The sequence below is a fragment of the Chlorocebus sabaeus genome, chromosome 25, assembly GCF_047675955.1.
Source record: "Chlorocebus sabaeus isolate Y175 chromosome 25, mChlSab1.0.hap1, whole genome shotgun sequence".
Classification (NCBI taxonomy): Eukaryota; Metazoa; Chordata; class Mammalia; order Primates; family Cercopithecidae; genus Chlorocebus; species Chlorocebus sabaeus.
In genome coordinates this window covers 12044829-12065296 of record NC_132928.1, presented here as the reverse complement: position 1 = coordinate 12065296, position 20468 = coordinate 12044829, and the positions used below count along the sequence as shown (strand labels likewise).

At 35.8% G+C, this 20468-nt stretch overlaps 1 protein-coding gene across 2 annotated transcripts in view; it reads right to left on the bottom strand.

Annotated features, from left to right (window-relative positions):
- The window catches only part of GPATCH2 (G-patch domain containing 2), a 203924-nt gene that overhangs the window by 83757 nt on the left and 99699 nt on the right, over window positions 1–20468 (bottom strand). For both annotated transcript variants that reach the window (XR_012091188.1, XM_007988422.3), the window contains exon 6: window positions 5571–5638. Coding sequence is in view for 1 of the 2 variants with exons in the window: in XM_007988422.3 (XP_007986613.3) it covers window positions 5571–5638 (68 nt within the window). In the remaining variant the exon portion in view is untranslated. The remainder of the gene's footprint in view (window positions 1–5570; window positions 5639–20468) is intronic.

Genomic DNA, 20468 nt, shown 5'->3' with positions numbered 1-20468 from the left:
AGGCGGAAGTTGCAGTGCACCAAGGTCGTACCACTGCATTTCAGTCTGGAGTGAGTCATCTGGCTTTTTCGTCCTCTAAATATAAAAGTAACATGTCCACTGAAATAAAGTTTGGTAGGTACTAACATGTACCCCTACCTCACCTGCTCCTAGTAAAATACAAAACGAACCTGCAATCCCATCATCCAGTGATGACCAATTTTAGTGTTTATTTCTGGTGGTGGTTTGTCTTATATCTTCTGCAAGTTAGTCTCTGAACTGAGTCTTTCCGAGCCTCAAGTTCTCATCTATAAAATTCAAGTGACTGGACTGGACAGCACCTAAGGTTCATTCTAGCTCTAGTACTTGCTTCTTCTGCCAATTATCAATTGTATTTAACAAGTATTCAGTTGGTGCCTTCATGGATGCTTTCCATCACTAGCTAGCATTAGAACTTGATAATCTTGAACCGAGGCCTACGATTTGGGTGTAACGCATTGTGATATATACAATGTAAGAGATTCAAAGTACAAGACAAAGTCTCCAACCTCGGCAAGTTCTTGGTCCATCAATGGGAATAAAACATGCATTTTACAATTATATAACACATAATAATATAATAAATACCACAATCAATTAAAAATAAAAAAGAAAAAAATAGGAGATATAGAGAATGCTGACAGGAATTTGAGGGGAAACACCAACGATTCCTTAAAGGAGGTTATAGCAGATACTACTACTGCTTCCTCAACAGCTCTGAAATTGCCTCCTTCCAGATTTCTGGTTCTACCAGTAAACCAAACTGCTATTTGTTTAACCATTACTTGTAGAATATTCTGTTACTTTTTCCTGAAAACATGTTATACAACAGTGGTCTTTACCATTTTTGAATATGTATTGCCTGAAATAGTTATGAAAACACTCTCCTCACGTAATGTTAGGAAGACATCTAACATTTTTCAACAAAAATTTAAACATTTGCAAGGATTTAATTTTATATCAATTATAATTGATTATAAATTATCAATATATTGATAATTTAAAATAAAACCATTACGCTACTCTTTGAAATATATACGTTGGTACATAAATATTACTGTGATTTGATACCCTCCACCATTTATTTAAAACAAAAACCAAACCAGGATGCACATTTCTTTAAAAGTTGAAAATTTTACATAGTTTATTTTTCTCCTTAACTCCTGTTTAACATATATTTAATATATAATCATATATTGGGTAACAGCAAACACAAAAAATAAAACAATAGTAAACATAACAAATAAAATTTTATTAGAAAGGCATCATTAATGAGCTTTCCTGCCAAATTAGTTCATTGATGAGTACGTCTTTTAGTGTCAATTCGATTACCATCTTTTAATTTCATAGAGGGCTCAGAAACCTTGTTCACACAAACTGGTAAATGGAAATAAAAGGAATCTGGTTAGCACAGCCACGTGATTATTTAAAGTCTTTTGGAATTTTATGCCCAAAGTCACAAAACGACTTCTAGGTTAAGAAATATTTTTAATAATCTAGCAGTTTCTGAAAAAAAAGAATTAGAGGCCGGGTACAGTGGCTTACATCTGTAATCCCAGCACTCAGGGAGGCTGAGGCGGGCAAATCTCCTGCAGTCAGGAATTCGAGACCAGCCTGGCCAACACAGTGAAACCCTGTCTTTACCAAAAAAATCCAAAAAATAATTATCTGGGCGTGGTGGCGCACACCTGTAGTCACAGTTACTCTGGAGGCTGCGGCAGGAGAATCGTTTGAACTGGAAGGTGGAGGTTGCAGTGAGCTGAGATCATGCCACTGCACTCCAGCCTGGGTGACAGAGTGAGAATCCATGTCAAAAGAAAAAATAAAATAAATAAAATAAAGTAAACATGAAATAAAATCAGAAACTGTATACCTAAATAGCAAAATGTTTTGTGATTTATTCATTAAATCCAATCCCTCAACATCAATACCAGCACAATATTTGAAATATTTCTGTTTAGAGCCCGGAAAGATTTTATAGTGTGCACCAAAGATTAGGATTGGTAGGGGTGTCTTTTTTCCCTAAGGAAGAAGAAAGGCACTGGGAAAAGTAAGAACCAGCAAAATAACCGGGGCTGATAATTTTCAGGGAAGACGTTTATAAATGGAAGCAAGGGATTTGAAAATTGACTCCCTTAAAACTACTGGTGATTCTGCTAGAAATTACTTGTATATCCTGAGGGTATGAGCACCTTAGTTTTTGTACTATGAGATGGTGAATTTGATAATAAGAGTCAGTTTCATGTATCTAACTCAGGGAGCAGGAGGAATGGAAGAAGGGTAACAGGGAGTATAGAATCACTTATTCCAGCTAGGAAGTTGGGGAACCATATAACTAAAACTCTCTGGCCAGAGTGGATATGGCCATATACTTTCTTCTGTTAAAGGAGCTGATGGGAACATTTCAGATATTGGGCTTTTCTCCTAGAGCAATAAAAGAGACAAGCTGAAGTAAAATGGAGTCAGTTTTAAAGCAGACAGGCGGGCCAGTCCCTAGAAGGGCATCAACCTATGTAACTTAACTGGAAGTCTGTGTGTGTTTGTGTCTACACAACATTGCCTGTATACTTATTTATTTGCGTAAAAGAAAATTCCCATGATGTGGTGTCCTGTGGCTTCTCCTTGTCAAGAGTGGGATCTGTAAGGGACCTCCTCCTCATTGGCTCTACATAGGTAAGGGATGGGCCTGAAGAAAGGGATGAAAATACAGACTTACTAAATAAGCCTATAAAACATTATCAAGGCCAAGCATGGTGGCTCACAGCTGTAATCCCAACGCTTTGGGAGGTAGAGGTGGAGGTGGTATGATTGCTTGAGCCCAGGAGTTCATGACTAGCCTGGGCAACACGGTGAGACCACATGTCTATCAAAAAAAAAGAAAAATTAGCCAGGCATGGTGGCCCATGCTTGTGGTCCCAGCTACTTGTGCAGTTGAGGCCAGAGGATCACTTGAGCCTGGGAGGTTGAGGCTGCAGTGAGCCATGATAGTGACTGCACCACTGCACTCCAGCCTGAGCAACAGAGCAAGACCCTGTCTAAAAAATAAATAAATAAATAAAATATAATCTAAATTGAATTAAAGTCTTATAATCAGGCAATTGCAGCTGGGGAAACCATGTTTGGAACGCCTAAACGGAAACAGGCAGTGGCATGGAAGCTAGAGTTAACAAGCAAAATGACTCTAGTCTAGATCTTCCTGAATACCTCTCTGTAGGATTTCTCTGACAAAAAGCATGAGCCTGCTGACAAAAGGCTTCCTGAAGACCTATACCTACTTGCTGGAGGCCATGGCTTTGACCTGCCTCAGGGCAGAAGCCATTAAACTAAGGAGACTAAGAGTAGAGGAAGAACATGGAGGCCAGCAGCATTTGCTGGCGTGAAACTGTAAGAACAAACACGACAGAAACCACTGTATTTTTGATGAAATGCTAGTGCTGAAATAAACAACTTGGTCAACAAGAGTCTGTGACTGCTTAGTTCCTTAGGCAGATGACAAACCTCTTACTTTCACCAACAAGAAATGGGCTGATAAAACTGTGCAGTACCATTTAAGGCATCTGCTGCAATGAACATATCAGCTGAGCTCTTCAGAGGAAGAATAACAAGTTAGGTTCTCCAAGACAGGAGAGAGAGAATTGCTTGCCAAACTGGATATATGCGTTGTGGCATGCTGAGTATTATCTCATTTCCTGAATGAGAACTTTTGTTGAAATAGCCTACTTTAGGCCAGGTGTAGTGGCTCACACCTGTATTCCCAGCACTTTGGGAGGCTGAGGCAGGCGGAAGGCCTGAGGTCAGGGGTTCGAGACCAGCCTGGCCAACATGGGGAAACCCGGTCTCTACTAAAAATACAAAAATTAGCCGGGTGTGGTGGCACGCGCCTGTAGTCCCAGATACTCAAGAGGCTGATGCAGAAGAATCGCTTGAACCTGGGAGGCAGAGGTTGCAGTTAGCCGAGATTGCGCCACTGCACTCCAGCCTGGGCGACAAGAACGAGACTGTCTCAAGGAAAAAAAAAAAAAAGAAATAGCCTACCTTCTCTACAATTCTATAGTCTATGCATGCACTTTGAATTTATAGGCCACTATAAGATTATTATATCATTTTGCTATATCTGAACAATAATCTCTATTTTATATTTGTTAAGTAGTGATTTTAAAAAATAGAAACTAATGGATCCTAATATGTTTGCTTGCCACAAAAAATTTATTCAATAATTAATTCATGTCTTCCCATACTTTATGGCCTTTTTAAAAGTTCAATCAAATTTGCAGGAGATATATGGTATTGATCTAAACTACACAACAAGTTAAGCTTTTCCAACAAAGATGTATTTACAGATAGAATTAACCCGTGGAAATTCAAGCAATAATTTACCAAAGTCAAAGCTACAACTACCTAGTTTTTAAAAATTATCTAGTAAGTAGTCTCTTCCTTTTGTTGCAAAACGGAAATACATTCTGGTTGTTTCACAGCTCTTTATATTATTACCAAATGCTTGGCAGTAGCAAGAAGTAGAGAAGTAAAGAAAAAAAAAAAACACTGTTTTTTTTTTTTTTTTTTTTTTGAGAGATGGGAGTCTTGCCCTGTTTTCCAGGCTGGAATGCCTCTGCTTACTGCAACCTCTGCCTCCCAGGTTCAAGTGAGTCTCCTGTCTCAGCTTCCCAAGTAGCTGGGACTACAGGCATGCACCACCACGACCAGCTGATTTTTGTATTTTTAGTAGAGACTGGGTTTCACGATATGTTGGCCAGGCTGGTCTCGAACTCCTGACCTCAGGTGATCTGCCCATCTTGCCCTCCCAAAATGCTGAGATTACAGCCCTGAGCCACCACGCTTGGCTCCCCCACAATAAAAACCACAAAACAGTCTTTTACTCTTTTTTTTTTTTTTTTTTTTTTCCCCCTCTGTGATGGAGTCTCCCTCTGCTGCCGAAGTTGGAGTACAGAGGCATGATCTCAGCTCACTGCAACCTCTGCCTCCTGGGTTCAAGCAATTCTCCTTCCTCAGCTCCTGAGTAGCTGGGATTACAGGCATGTGCCACCACGCCCGGATAATTTTTGTATTTTTAGTAAAGATGGGTTTCGCCATGTTGGCCAGGCTGGTCTCAAACTCCTGACCTCAGGTGATCTGCCCTCCTCAGCCTCTCAAAGTGCTGGGATTATGGGCATGAGCCACCATGCCTGGCTTAGTACTCTTCATTTTAGTATTTTAGAAGGGTTGGGATAGAGAATAAGGATGGAGGAGTAGGAAAGCTTGATGCTACTCAATGTAATGAAAATTTAAATTTTTAAAGATAATACATACATTTCAATAATGCATGAATTTCAAATACTATCACAAATAACAGAATAACTATATTTAAAAATCCCCATTTAAGTTTTGTCATGGTTTTCATTTAAATTGTTCTTACATTATTACCAATGGTAAATTATACTTACTCTTTTTAAAAAGTACAAATTAAACCAGCTTTACTAGTAGTAGCTAATAATTTCCCCAAAGAGCTAAGTAGAATACTTCAATAAGGTTATATAAACACATTGAGTACTCACTCATGGTGATGAGAATCTGGAGAAAAATGAACCATTCTCTTGTTACCCACTGGGCCAGGAGTGGGTACCTACCAGGAAATTTAAAAAGAAAAAATAAATTTCAGATTTGTATATAAAACGACCATGGATAATAGTGATATATTAATTTGAGGACATCACTCTAAAATGGAGAATACAAGATTTTCAAAACTCTGATAACATTGCGTGGATCAAAAGTATAATTTAATTCCTGGTAAGAATACTCTACTTGTTTTGGTCTAGTGTATTTCCTCTGCTAGATTTTATTTTATTTTATTTATTTATTTATTTTTTTTTGAGATGGAGTCTCGCTCTGTCCCCCAGGATACAGTGCAGTGGCTCAATCTGGGCTCACTGCAAGCTCCGCCCCCCGGGTTCACGCCATTCTCCGCCTCAGCCTCCCCAATAGCTGGGACTCAGGCGCCTGCCACCACGCCCGGCTAATTTTTTGTGTTTTTAGTAGAGACGGGGTTTCACCGTGTTAGCCAGGATAGTATTGATCTCCTGACCAGGTGGTCGGCCCGCCTCGGCCTCCCAAAGTGTTGGGATTATAGGCGTGAGCGACGGCGCCCGACCCCTCTCCTAGATTTTTAAAACTATTTTAAAAAAATCTTGGCCAGGCACAATGGCTCACTCCTGTAATCCCAGCACTTTGGGAGGCTAAGGTGGGCCGATCACCTGAGGTCAGGAGTTTGAGACCAGCGTGGCCAACATGGTGAAACCCCGTCTCTACTAAAAATGCAAAAATTAGCCAGGCATGGTGGCACGCACCTGGAATCCCAGCTACTCGGGAGGCTGAGGCAGCAGAATCGCTTGCGCACTGCACTCCAGCCTGGGTGACAGAGCAAGACTCTGTCTCAAAATAATAACAAAAAAAAAAAAATTAAAAAAAAGACTATTTACAATAGTGTAAATATCCTTTTAAAAAACACAGACCAGTGACTTATTATGTTAAAAAAAAAAAAAAAAGTTTCATTAGATCAGTGTTAAGCAGATATTTCCGAGGACCAACATATTTGTAGCTAGATCCTAAATATAAATAACATGTATTATAACACATACATTTAAATATATACAAAAACTTAGATCAAGGAAGTGGTGAGCAACCCTTTTCATAGTTTCCCGGAGAAGATAGGAGTCATCTGTGTACTTACATAGTACAAAATACAATTTCATCTAAGAGAAAAATATTTTCACTCCTTTATTTCTAAATAAAATTTAAAATCTGAAGTAAGCTACTCCTTTTTTTTTTTTTTTAGAATTTCACAACTTTCTTATATGGATGGTTCTCAAAGGGAACATAGCACTGCACAAGAATGAATCTATCAATCACAATTGACAAGGCATACATTTACAGCAAAAGGCTTTAAGTTATGTTCCATTTTAACAACAACAACAAAAAACCCTCTGTAATTATAGAAGTGCCATTTATATAGGATGGGGGGGAAAGCATGAGACAGCAATAAAATTCCTCTTAGAGAACACCCTAATATTTTCAAAACCTTATTTCTTCTCGTATCACTTGGGTTACAAGAATGCCAGCATATACTCAGAAATTCCAAGAAATGCAAATACTGCAAATGTGCACAGATGATGACATTAATAACCCTATGGTTTGAGCACCACAGGTAAACATGTGGCTCAACTCCAGGACTGCATCCTGCATTCATCTCAAAATGAGGTTTTCATGCTATTCCAGTGGGTATCCCTGGAATACCATAATCCATTTTCTACACTGTGGCTATGAGAAAAGCCGACTGTGCCTATGTCATGCTTTGTTAGAGGTTCATGATCACATTATCTCATGGTGGACCTGACACTTTTATTCAGTTTACAGTATGTTCTATGTACAGGCAACTTATTTCCTTTGCCAAGGCTGCTGACAACCTTTTCCACACTATATTAATCTTGTTTACTGACTTTATCTCGGTACAAATATCAGAAAACTAAACTTTTTATCTCAGAGAAAAAATAAACAACGTGTTGACAGAAGCAGAAGCTATTTTCAGAACTAAAATTGCTTGTTTACCTGAAGCTATACTTATGGAAAAATGTTTAAGTCTGGCTCTGGTTTGAAATACATAATCTGAAATTTAATAAATAAAGAAATTTCACATACACCCATGTGATAAATTGCCTGATGAAAACAAAGCAACTGAATACAATAAAACAGAATTTATAGCTAATTTATACCATAATACAAATGTAAGCTTTCAATCTAGTCAGAAATAATCATACTAGGTATTTCTCAGCAATCATATATATGTATAAAAAAACTGTAAGCTCAATTCAATTGCAGCAAGTAACTCACAAAAGATTTACAGTTTCAAGTGTAGATATTTAAATGATTTTACATATTCACCTAGTACATGATCCCTTTAAAAAGAGGTGACTATCCTTTAATGTTATTTTAACTAGATTTTTGTTTTACTTTTAAAGATACGCAAAAATAGGCATAGTTTAGAAATTTACTTTTTTTAATGAAATAAAGCAACGTATCATGATCTCTTCAGGGTCAACGTCAGTGGTCTGTCTCAGGAGCAAAATGTTCTTACAACGGGAACCTTTTGCTACTCTGGCAACTAGACACACTTACCTAAAATTTGAGAATAATATCTTTAATATAGAATTCAGCTTGTGGAAAGCAGTGTTGTACTCAAGTTTTAGTGAATTTTAAACTTTAAAACATGTTTAATCTGATTATTAGGAGAATACTTCAAAATACTATCAAACTTCAAGGAACACACTTAAAGAATTCTTTCTAAAAGTTTCATCATTTATTCAGGATAGAAAATAATCTTTATAAAAATTAAAGAAGCAGTTTTAAACATTAGATCAAAGTATTAAATTCTAGCATACAATTAAGTATGGTGACTGTTTTCTTCTCCAAAACATATGCTTTCTAGTGATTTCAGAACTGTCTTAGAAATCACAAATTTTAAGAAGTTGTTTCACTTTAAATATCTAATAAAATATTCACATAGTAAAGTTTATTAGTGAGAAAAATATATTTTATTCCATAAGAATTCCATAAGATTAGATAGGAAACAGGTATTCTGTTCTTCATGAGAAACAGTATCTTCACAATCCAATTCTTATAATTGACAAAACCCTGGAGACAATCATTTATGTAATTAGCCAATATTTAGTGTTGATAACCTTAGACATCACATTACACGCCCTGAATTCTTACGATTCATTTGTTAAATATTACTACATAAATAACAACTACAATCCGAAATAAAGGAGATATATTTCTTTTTATTAGATGCTTATCACACAAAATCTTAAGAAGTAAACTGAAAGTTAGAAAGGAGTTGATGGTTTCTAGATAACATAACTTTTGTGTCCTAATTCTAAAAGATCACATGGGTCATAGATTTTCCTGTTGTTTGAATATTATCAATCTCAGGAAATAAGAATGTAGTAGCAAGAGATGAAAATTTAACAACAGTTATACAAGTACCACTATTGATTCAGGAGGTCAATATGCACCAATATATTGGAAATTCTGCTAAATGATCAATTATCAATGACAAAATATCTGTTCTCTCAAAGCTATTAGACATATTAAAAGCAGTTTCTTATTCTTTTTGTCCCTGATGTATTGACACCAATTTCATGATTTTACTTAAAAGATAAAAAGTTGGTTTTACGTCTCATTTTCATTTAATTGTGTCATTATCAAATCCAATGCATGCCATACTATTCTTTCACAATTACGTAACCAAACAAATAACTTTCCAAATCAGGTAAACTTCTCTGAGACACAAGAGTCTTGTGAGATTAATACAGAGGCCATTCAATACGGATGATATCTTTCTTATATTCTCAATGATTAAGATTCCTTCTGTAAATTAATGAAGTTTCTTTTCATGTCCATATGTAAGAACAAGAAACCATCATCCTTTCTTCTCTCCTTCTAGTACAGCTGGTCCCCTTCAATTTTGCTCTGCTTTTCAACTATATTTTATTTGCCTTCCAAATTCTACTCTGCTTCAGTGCCCACACTGACAAACACTTATGTTGGCAAGCTGCCATTCAAAAGAAGGCCTTTCCATTTTGTGAAGACTGGTCAATCAAATATGCCTGGTCTCCAGGCTGTCGGGAGGCACTGCCTCAGGCTCCGGGCCAGTTTGTCAAGACCCAGAGGTTTCTGGTTTTTCTTACGTCAATTATTAATTTGACTCAACTTCTTTGAAGAAAGAAACAAGACTTTTAAGTAAAATAATATTCTAAATGTTTTACAGTAATTCATTTTAATTAATAGACATCGAAATAAATGTGTTGAATATTTATCTCCATATAGAAGAATAAAGGAAGATTCTTCGAAAGCATTTCAAATGAGCGCACTTTTGTTTTTTATTGGTGTTTTAAAAGTTCTGTTACAAGATAGTTGGAGGAATGAATAAAATATTTCATTGTATCATCTATTCTTATTACAGAATGGTCACAAATCACAAAAAGCACAATCCGTTTGGGGATGAGAAACATATTCAAGGAAATAACATTAAAATTACTTTTAAAGCAACATACAAAAATGTAAAAATTACTTTAGAATTGCTTTTAAAGAAAATACAAAAAGTGATAATTCAAGGAGCATAAATTGGATATCATTTATAAGATTAAAAGGAAACAAAGTAGTTATCTGATTTAAGAGGAATAAAGAGGAATAAAAAATCACCTCTAAGAAGGGAGTTGCATGCAATTTATCTCCCCCTGCTCCAATCCATCTTACCAATGTGCCAAATTCAACTTTCTAAATTGCTGCTTTTCACATGTCAACTTTCTCATTCCACAGCCATCCATGGCTCTACACTGAAAGTAAAATGAAAACTAATGAGATATGCATGCAAGGCTTTCCCTAAGCTGATCCTTACTTACTTGCCAATGTGATCTAGCACCTTATGCAGCCACCGAGAGCTTCTTATTCTAAATCCAGTACTGCTTACTTGGTACAATTCAACTAGTAACCTAATGCACATATAAAATTATGCTTAACCTTATCATGTAATAAGTGATATGTGTTCCCTTTCAGTTGGGTGATTTTAGTTATATTGTTACATTGAATTAATCTTTTTGATGTCTTGATAAAAGTCAAGTTATGGAGCTCCTCTAATTCCAAGGGTTATTTTGATTGTTGTTTTTTAAACCGAAAAATATTAGTAAATATAATTCACATAATAATTCATATTTCACCTTTATCTGTCTAGATTTCTATTAAAGTAAAAATGTATTTATATGGCAGGCCAGGAAAAATCCTCATCACTGGCTATAAGAAATGAACAAATTGGTGCATATGAAATATATGCCATAAAAATGAACATCTAATGTATGCCTGGTAATGTGTCTAATGCTAGGGAGAAGTCACTAGAAATCCTTACCTACCAGATGTTTTAGTTTCAGACAATGTCCTCCTAGAAGGAATATTCAGGAAGGAAGATGATCCATTCCTGAGGACAATTGAATTACAGGAGTGTTCAAAACTGTTGTAGAAAATCACTAAGGTTATACAATATAACTCAGTTTTCCAACGGAGAAGATGCCTCAAAGTTTGGAATTTTATAAAATCTAATAATGGTACAAAAACTCATACCAGGTTCCTATCATTCATATCTTTTAAAATACCAATATTTACAAGCAATCTTGCTCTTATTAGCAGAGCTCACACTGTATGACTTTTAGGAAAAGACTTTGAACTAGGACCTATATAGTATTGACTATTCATAGCCTTCATGTTATCTAAATTATAGTATAGTGGGTGAAACTGATTATTTTTACCTGTTAGTCAAGGTTAAAATAAAAATTCTGTATCGTTTGTTATGTTTTTACAATGCAATTTTAAATCTTTCTTGGTAGGACTTAAGCATGAACAAACTGACAAAGAATGTGTAATAATGAGCACAAAAGATATATCAAAAATTAATATAATTAGAAATATTTCTATTGTCATTAATAATAATATCCCTATTTTTATTTGTTTAAATTAAGTGTATTTACTTATTTGAGACAAGGTCTCATTCTGTTGCCCAAGCAGGAGTACTCACAACTCATAGCTTAATGACAGCTCACTGCACCCTCAAACTCCTGGGCTCAAGCAATTCCCCTGCCTCAGCTGCTGGAGCAGCTAGGACTACAGGTGCGTACCACCATGCCCAGTTACTTTTTAAAATTTTGTATAGAGCTGGGGCCCTGCTATGTTGGGTGCGCTGGTCTTGAACTTCCAGGCTCAAGTAATCTTCCCACCTCAGCCTCCCCAAGTACTGGGATTACGGGCATGAGCTACGGTGTCCAGTCACTCCTGTTCTTTATAGCCTGCTTTATGGCTTGCTTTTCATAAACAATGTGCCTAGAGTGAAGAAACATCATTATTCTCAAATAATAGTGAAGAAACTAACACTCACAGAGGTGAGGGCACATGCCCTAGATTATTGGGACTGAATTAAGCTAACTTTGAATCAAAATTGTCCAATTTACCACCTAGTACTTTTTCCCCTACAGGGAGACTGCAAACAAACAAACAAACAAAAAACAAAAAACAAAAACAAAAACAAAAACAAAACACACATCAAAACCAATGTTTTCTGTATTTGGGGATTTGTCCCAGGAGATGATGGCCTGAATGATGGCCTGAATCTAGAATACACTCTAGGAAAATCTTCAGCCAAGGATACTCTAGACCTTGCCTGTAACTTCTGGGTAGCATGTGGGCTATTTTAAGTATATGCAATGCAGGGCTCGGCAGCACTAAACAGGGTTACCAGCACATATTATAGAAGGACTAACAAGAATAACAAATGGCTTCCCTATTAATCATTACAGCAAAAGAAGGATAACATTTACAAAGTGTAGTAGAGGGGAGTAAACACTCCACAATGAGAATATGTGAAAGAACTTGGGGAAAATTAGAGAACTTAGGCTATTTTTCCTTTGAAAGCAAATATAAATCTAAATACATGATTACATCTTTAAACCAGAAAGGTTTTGTTAAAACAAACAAACAAACAAACAAACAAAAAACAGCCAGAAATAAACCACAGAGAAGTACAAGGCTTGCCTTTCTATCGAGGATTAGTCTTCCTAGAGGAATCCCTATGTGTGTTGCAGGGAAGATGCTAACCTTATAGCTGACAGCATTGCATTAAGTAGTGAATAAAGACATAGACTTCAGCTATCAAAGTGATCTTACTATATTTTTAAGAGCAGCACATATAGTTCTCTATGAAATGACAGAATGAAAATTACACTAAAGTTTAGAAATATATACATACACATCTAGTTGTATGTATGACAACATTAGCAATTACGGTTTTAACACAAAACTAAACAATGTCATTGTTTTAAATCTTCATTTTAAACAATTTTTCCTAGTTAAAGTCAGTCTGCATTGATAATTAAGAATTTAGAATTATTGGTCTATTAGAATAATAATACATCTAATTATTAAATACATAAATTCTCATTTCTGGTATACACTACTAATGAAAAATCTAAATGCTTTCACAGAAAAGATTAATCACTACATAATTCAAAAACAAATATAGCAACAACTTTTTTCATACCACTCCATAGTAATACTATTTTTGTAAGTAAGGAACTAAAAATTAACCAATCAGAATGATGCCCAATACTGACAGTAAAGAGTTTCACTTTGCCATCCAGTTTTAGTAACAAGCTGTGAGTGGCCTCTACTGGCTGACCAAAGGCTTCCTAAATCTCTCATTTATGAAGCTTGCAATATTATAAGCGTCAAGAAAATAAGGATGTGTCCACGTATGTTTACGTAAAACCCACTGTGCATAAAGATCTTCTCATGAATAAATCACAAAGTAATAAACAAAATTGTATGTAAGATGGTGTAAAAAACTTTTATCATTTCATCCCACTGCTATACGCTTGGATTATATTGGCAATCTATATATCTTCTAAAATTCTAATTTATATACCATGATAATCTAAATGTGGATTTTCTTAATTCATATCAAAGCAATTCACATCTGCATTTAAAAATAAATAGTTTTGGGGACTCGTTCAATACACACACACATACAACTTCTCAAAATTAAGTTTATATTTAGGATTGGCAAACTGACTTTGGAGGCAAACACAAAGAAGACTGAATTTAAAAACTTGAAAGAATTTTTAATTTTAAAAAAGAGATTAATATTTTATGTAATGGTTTATGAAAATGCTATCCTGGAAACATAGTAATCTAAAGCAATTTAAAAAATTTCTACATTGTTGCTCCTATGTTTGGGAGGGAGTAATTTTATATTTAAAATGAAACAGCAGTCAAGAAGGCAAAACCTTGCTTATATTAGGAAATGTCCATTCAGTATTCATAATAGAGAAGAAAAAAATGTTTCAGTTTTTGCTCAGCAGCTCCCTAATAATAAAGCTTCCCGTGTGTGGGGAAATTTGTAATTTGTATTTATCTATTTAAACATATAATCATATATTTGATTCACTTCATCCTTTACCCAATCTATTCACCTGAATATACTCTATTAAAAATTATTAGCAAATATATCTAATGATGTCAAAAGGTGACTACGTTTATTTTAAAAAGTTATTGTTCTCACATGTAACAATATTCCAGTATATTTCAACCTTCATTTCAGAATTCAGTCCCATTATCTTGCCTGCTCAAAATGGTTCAGAGGGTTATCTAGCTGACATATAAGATAACCCTCCATCTCACTAGACACCACTGGGATATGACACACTGACCCGCAGTAAGCCCTTGTTATTATCCTGAAATATATAGCACATAATGTAGTTGCTGCCAAGGAATTTGTTTATAAAAATCTTTTTTTATCTCTCTGGACATTTAAGTCATTCTTTAAAAGTAATGTTCAACTATTTTAAAGAATTTCATACAATGAATAAACGTTCTATTTTATGTTTAAAGTCTTCATTCCTATTTCCCACAATTTTATCAAAGGTTAAAAAAAAAACCCAAAAAACCACATACATAGAAAATAAAAGCCAGAAAGTATTTTCTCCTTATTGCTTAGGTTATATAGAGCCTATTATATAAAGGATAAGACTTAAAAACAAAAGAGATCTCAATAGTTCATTCCTAGGGAGAATTATGCATATTGAAGCTCAATACATGTAAAATTAATTGTCTTCTTTTTAATTTTTTGGGGGGTAGCAGAAGAGGTCAGAGGGCAATACGGTAGTGAAGATAATGATGAGATTCAGCAAACATGTTTGAGGACATAACACATTATTAATACAGCTTTTTGAAAAAAATTCTACAGGCACATTTAAAAAATTTATTTAAGAACATAAGCAGACTAGGAAAACTTTTAAGTGCTTGCTTATAAACTACTTAAATTATTTCAGTACTCAAAATCACATGATCAACATTTCGGCAGCTAAAATTTATTTTCTTTCCACATTATTCAACAATGTGTCACATCATCCATTGTGCATACTTTTTGAACTGGGTATTATTTCTACTATTTTTCAAACTGTTTTATAAACTAGTCAATTTCTTCTTAACCTGATAGTGGTGTTGCATAAAACCTTAATTTACATCATGGGAAAAAATTACAGCTGGTTTTCATAATTTAAAATGTATTTCTAAGAATCTCAAGGACAAATGGTAATTTATAAGAAAAATGCTGATAGTCTCAACACTTCTAAACTGACAACTTGATAAGGTTTATATTTAGCAAATAAAACACTTAAAATATTGCTCTGTACAAGTTGTTCTAAAGCAAACACGCAGGCAATCATTCAATCATTCAATCTTATTTGATGCAGTTCAAGACCTTATTATACTGTTAATTGCACTAAAAATTTCCACAGCTAAAAAAAAAAGTATGTAATCATGATTTGATGGGGGAGGGAAAAAGTACAATGAAACATATTGCAAACTATTTGCGGTATGAATAAATGAGTGAATGAGATAATTAAAAAGAGGTCAAATATTAGTTAACAAATAGCAGTGTAAGTATAATCTTAGCATATTACATACTCAATAAATGACAACAAAAATCCCAAGTAACCTAAAACTTTTAACATTTTTTGGCCAATATCTATTTTAAGTAAATAACCACAGTCAGACTCTCACATTTTTGAAATAGTTAATAGCTTTACCTTGATAGAAGTAAATGTCTATCCCAAGTCTGGTTGTTTATAGCAAGGGACCGCAACCAGGCCACACAGCAGAAGGTGAACAGCAGATGAGCAAGCAAAGCTTCATCTGTATTCACAGCTGCTCCCCACTGCTCACATTAGCACCTGAGCCCTGCCTCCTGTTAGATCAGTGGTGGCATTTAATTCTCATAGGAGTGTGATCCCAATTGAATTGTGCATGCAAGGGATCAAGGTTGTGTGTTCCTTATGAGAATCTAATGCCTGATGATCTGTCACCGTGTCCCATCAGCCCCAGAGGGGACTGTCTAGTTTCAGGAAAACAAACTGACTGCTCCCACTAATTCTACATTATGGTGAGCTGTAGAAGTTTTTCATTATGTATTGCAATGTAATAATGATATAATTATTTCATTATGTATTACAATGTATTAATAATAGACATACAGTGCACAATAAATGTAATGTGCTTGACTCATCCCCAAGCCATCCCCCTACCCCCAGTTTGTGGAAAAACTGTCTTCCAGGAAACCAGTCCCTGGTGTCAAAAAGGTTGGAAAGCACTGGTTTATAAAGTCAGTCAGGCAGCCAGAGATAACTCACTTCCCGTGAGGTGTGTTCTGGACAATAAGAGATATGTGTAGTCACCAGGTGGTGAAGTTTCTAAGGAAAGTTCAAGTGACTAACTCAGTTGGCATGTGCCTTGTGCCCTTCTTTGTACTTCATGGTACCTGGGATACGGCCAATAACATCAATATTTTTTGTTTGTTTGTTTTTTTGACTAGGAGTTAAAGACCAAAAGAATCAAAGGTTTCCATCATGGCATCTTCTATCAGGGTAACCAAGCCACCAAGTGCCTTTCTATGTCAGGGGGGAAACAAAATACAACAACACATCATTATATGGATACTTTATTATGTACACCAAGCTCAATTTGTAATTAATAATAATGAAGCCAATTATATCCATTAAATTCTATATTTAGTCCTAGAAAACAACGTGTCATTTGGTGGACCAGGAATTCACTAATAAGAGAGGAGATTGTAAACAACTTCTTCATATGCCCAGCACTCGGGTGCTATATGGAAGATTCTAATGAATTGCACAGTATCAACCCTACTAGCTAATATGTTGCAGACTTAAAACATAAAACCATCTAAAGATTAAACAACTACTAAACTGTGTGCATTTAGTTATAACTGCAACAGAAGTTAAAAAAAAAAAAAAAAAAAAAGGCATTAAAGCCCAAATTAGCAAATGTGGTTTTTGGAGGAGATGAGACTTATGCTGAGTGTTAGAGCTGGCTAGGCTCTAAGCCAACGGAAGGAGGGGTGACTATATGCATAAACAAGTTTTGAATCAAAAGGGTATATGTATTGGAAATGAGAAAATAAACCTGACTAGAAGTTCATAGGAAATAATGGTTGGATAGGTAACAAAGGTTCAGAAATCTAAGAATATTATTCATCCTATAAAATAATCTCTATGTTCAAGTCTTTAAAAATTAAGCTAGATTTTCGTGACTAATAGACATCATCAGACTCTGTCAAGGGTGGCCAAGTAAAAATAAAAAGACACAAACAAGATGTTTTCATGTATTGAATTTCCATATTTTTACCTTTACTTCTTTATTGCTTTCTGGATCCTATGTCAAGAGCTTGAACATGGTTTCTTCTACACACAGCAGGATGAGGCAAACCCTTCTGCCTATGACTAGGACCTGAGGCATTCTGCCCCTTCCTACTCCTTGGTGCATGGAAAGGAGAACTAGGTTGAAGTAGGAGGAGTAAGTCAGAAACTAACATTATAATGATCTCCATGCCTCTTGCATAAAGTAAGGTGGAAGGTCAGAGAAGCATGGGGGGACTGAGGGATGTTTTCTTCCTGAGGTACAGTCGGGGAGTAACATGTCTAGAAGAGGTGCCACATTTGAACTGGCACCTTGTCCAACAGGCCACAGTAATAAAAATGCTGCATTTGTGGAAGGTCGAGGCCAGACAGATAGCCTGAGAGAATGCTGCTGGTTCCCCAAGGTCTGAGTATGTGAGACAGGTGATCCAGGAGTTTCTGTACCCTAATGAGGGGACCAGTGGGTGAGGACTGTCTTGGGATCCAAGAAAGCACAGGGACTTGAAGATCCGAGGCAAATGGCTGGAATCTGTGGGCTTCAGTAATGGATACCAGAATAATACCCCCAAAGGCCAAATGGAACCAGACTCACAGAAGTGAATGTGGTGCCAGTGTTCAGTCCAGACCAGCTAGAGGTCAGTAAGCAAAGAACAGTGATTGGATAGAGAGATGATGCATGGATCTGAGGTAACAGATTCCCCCATAATCCCTCCCAGGACACATAAGCTCTGTAGTGCCACCTTGGAGAGAGGAGATAGGGAGAGAGGAGAACTGCAAGAACAAGCATTTGTTAAAAAGGGGCTGAGTTACCCAAAGAAATAGTTTATACAGAGATAACTGTAACTGAAAAATCTTTCACTTTCTCCTGCGGTTTGGATATGGTTTGTTTGTCCCCACCAAAACTTACGTTGAAATTTGGTCCCTGGCATGATGGTATTGGGAGGTGGGGACTAGTTGGAGGTGTTTGGGTCATGAGATCCCTCAAGAATGGTTTGGTTCCCTCTGCATGGTAGTGAGTTCTCCTGCTGGAAGACTAGATTAGTTCTTGTAGAAATGGATTAGTCCCCTCCAGAGTAAGTTGTTATAAAGCCAGGACATTGCTCAGGTTTCCCTCTTCACACATGTCTGTTTCCCCTTTAATCTTCTCCTCCATGTTACGATGCAGAACAAGAGCCCTCACCTGAAGACAGTGCTGTATCCTTGAAATTCTCAGCATGCACAACTGTGAGTTAAATAAACCTCTTTTCTTTATAAATTATTCAGTCTTGGGTATTTTGTTATAGCAACACGAAACAGACTAAGATAATTCCCAGATTCCTGTTCCTCCACCAATGTACTTCTTTCCCCACTTTCCCCACACCAGGCACTAACAGGCAGAAGCTCATGAGAAATAACAAATGCAGTAAATAAAGAAGCTACATTTTCTCTCACCCAAGAGTTAACTTTTTGCTCACCACACTTACAAACTGACATCAACTCTTTAGAACATATTCATGAATACAGGAATTATTCTTACAAATTAGAATAGATAAAAATCTTTCAATGTATCCACAATAGTAAAGTACTAAATACTAGTTTAAGCTTTCTCGCTGTTTCATAGCAAAATACCACATAATGTATGTCATGCTTTTCAATCTACAGGTTATGAAATCAACAGTGACAAAGACATAACCTTTATAATAAGTCTACAAAGTAATATGGAGTCCTAGCGGTAATTCTTGTTATCCAATGCAGTGATCACAATGAAATATGCTACCCACCAAGTTTAACAAAATAAACTAAAATTTGTGGATTTCATCATTTTTTCTCCCTCCAGTATAAAGTAGTTCTCAATAGAAGAGCATAGAGATGAAAACTGGGCTATGGAGCCAGACTGCCCGGGTCCAAATACTAACTTCTCCATCTTTCAGTGTTATGACTGTGTGAATTTCCTCATCTACAAAATGGAGGTGGATAATAGTACCTATTTGATTGCTTTATTACAAAAATTAAATGAGATCATTTGTAAAGCATATAGATCAGTGTATATTAGCTATTATTATTTGTACTAATTGTTTCACAGTCTAATGAAAAGTACAATCTCAATAATGGGATGATAATAAATGTTACAGAGGATGTTAGCAAGAATAAGGAGTTTTGTAGGGTTGGTGGGAGTGGGAGCAAGGAAGGCGTGTGTACACAGAAAAATGGTGCCATCAAAGATGTTTATTTATTGGGGCCATCACCACTTCTTTCCATGAATTAACTGAAACCATCTTGGTGGGGTTTGATAAAAATCAAACGAATAATTTTTTTCTCGTGATTGTTTCAGAAGAGCAGATACATACCTAGTTTACAAAACACTCATTGTTTAAAAATAGTTTCTTAAAGCCTGTGGTACTTAGTCTAAATTATAAAACTTAATTCAATAATTTCCACAAAGACATTATTGGTGACTGTATAGGCTGATAATTCTGATGCTTTTCAATTAGTGTAAAGGTCATGAGTTAAAATAAAATAGAGAAGTATTTTAGCTATAGTAATCGTCACTAAATTGAATGTTTCACAGCTGATTTGCTTTTCTTGGCCAATTCTAAGGGCCTGAAAACTTGAACAGACAGACCAGTTGAATACATGGTATTCAGTTGCTAGAAGAAATAAAGTGAACGCACTTCCTCCCAAGCTCAGTTACACACACACACACAAACACACATACACAAACACACACACACACGCACACACACACACGCACACACACAGACACACGCACACACACAGACACACACACACACACTTTATTTAATTTTATACAAAACAATGCAGAACTTTGAAGGCTTCTCTGATCACACACAACAGAAGTAATATACAATTTTAATTCCTATATGCCTCTGTATCTTTCTTATATCACTTAACATACTGCCTGCCTCGTGTTAGGATTACACATATGTTTGTCTTCTCTATAATAATATGATTCTCAAAAGCAGAGGCTATGTATTATTTACTGTTGTATTGCCACCAGGATCTGGCACATTTGCCTACACTGAACCATGTGCTGAATTAGTCAAAAGCACAAATATTTTTCATGAGAGCTGATTAGCATTTTGCAATAGTCATAAAAATTCAGTCTATACTTCAAGTAATTCACAAACAGGTTAAATACTATAG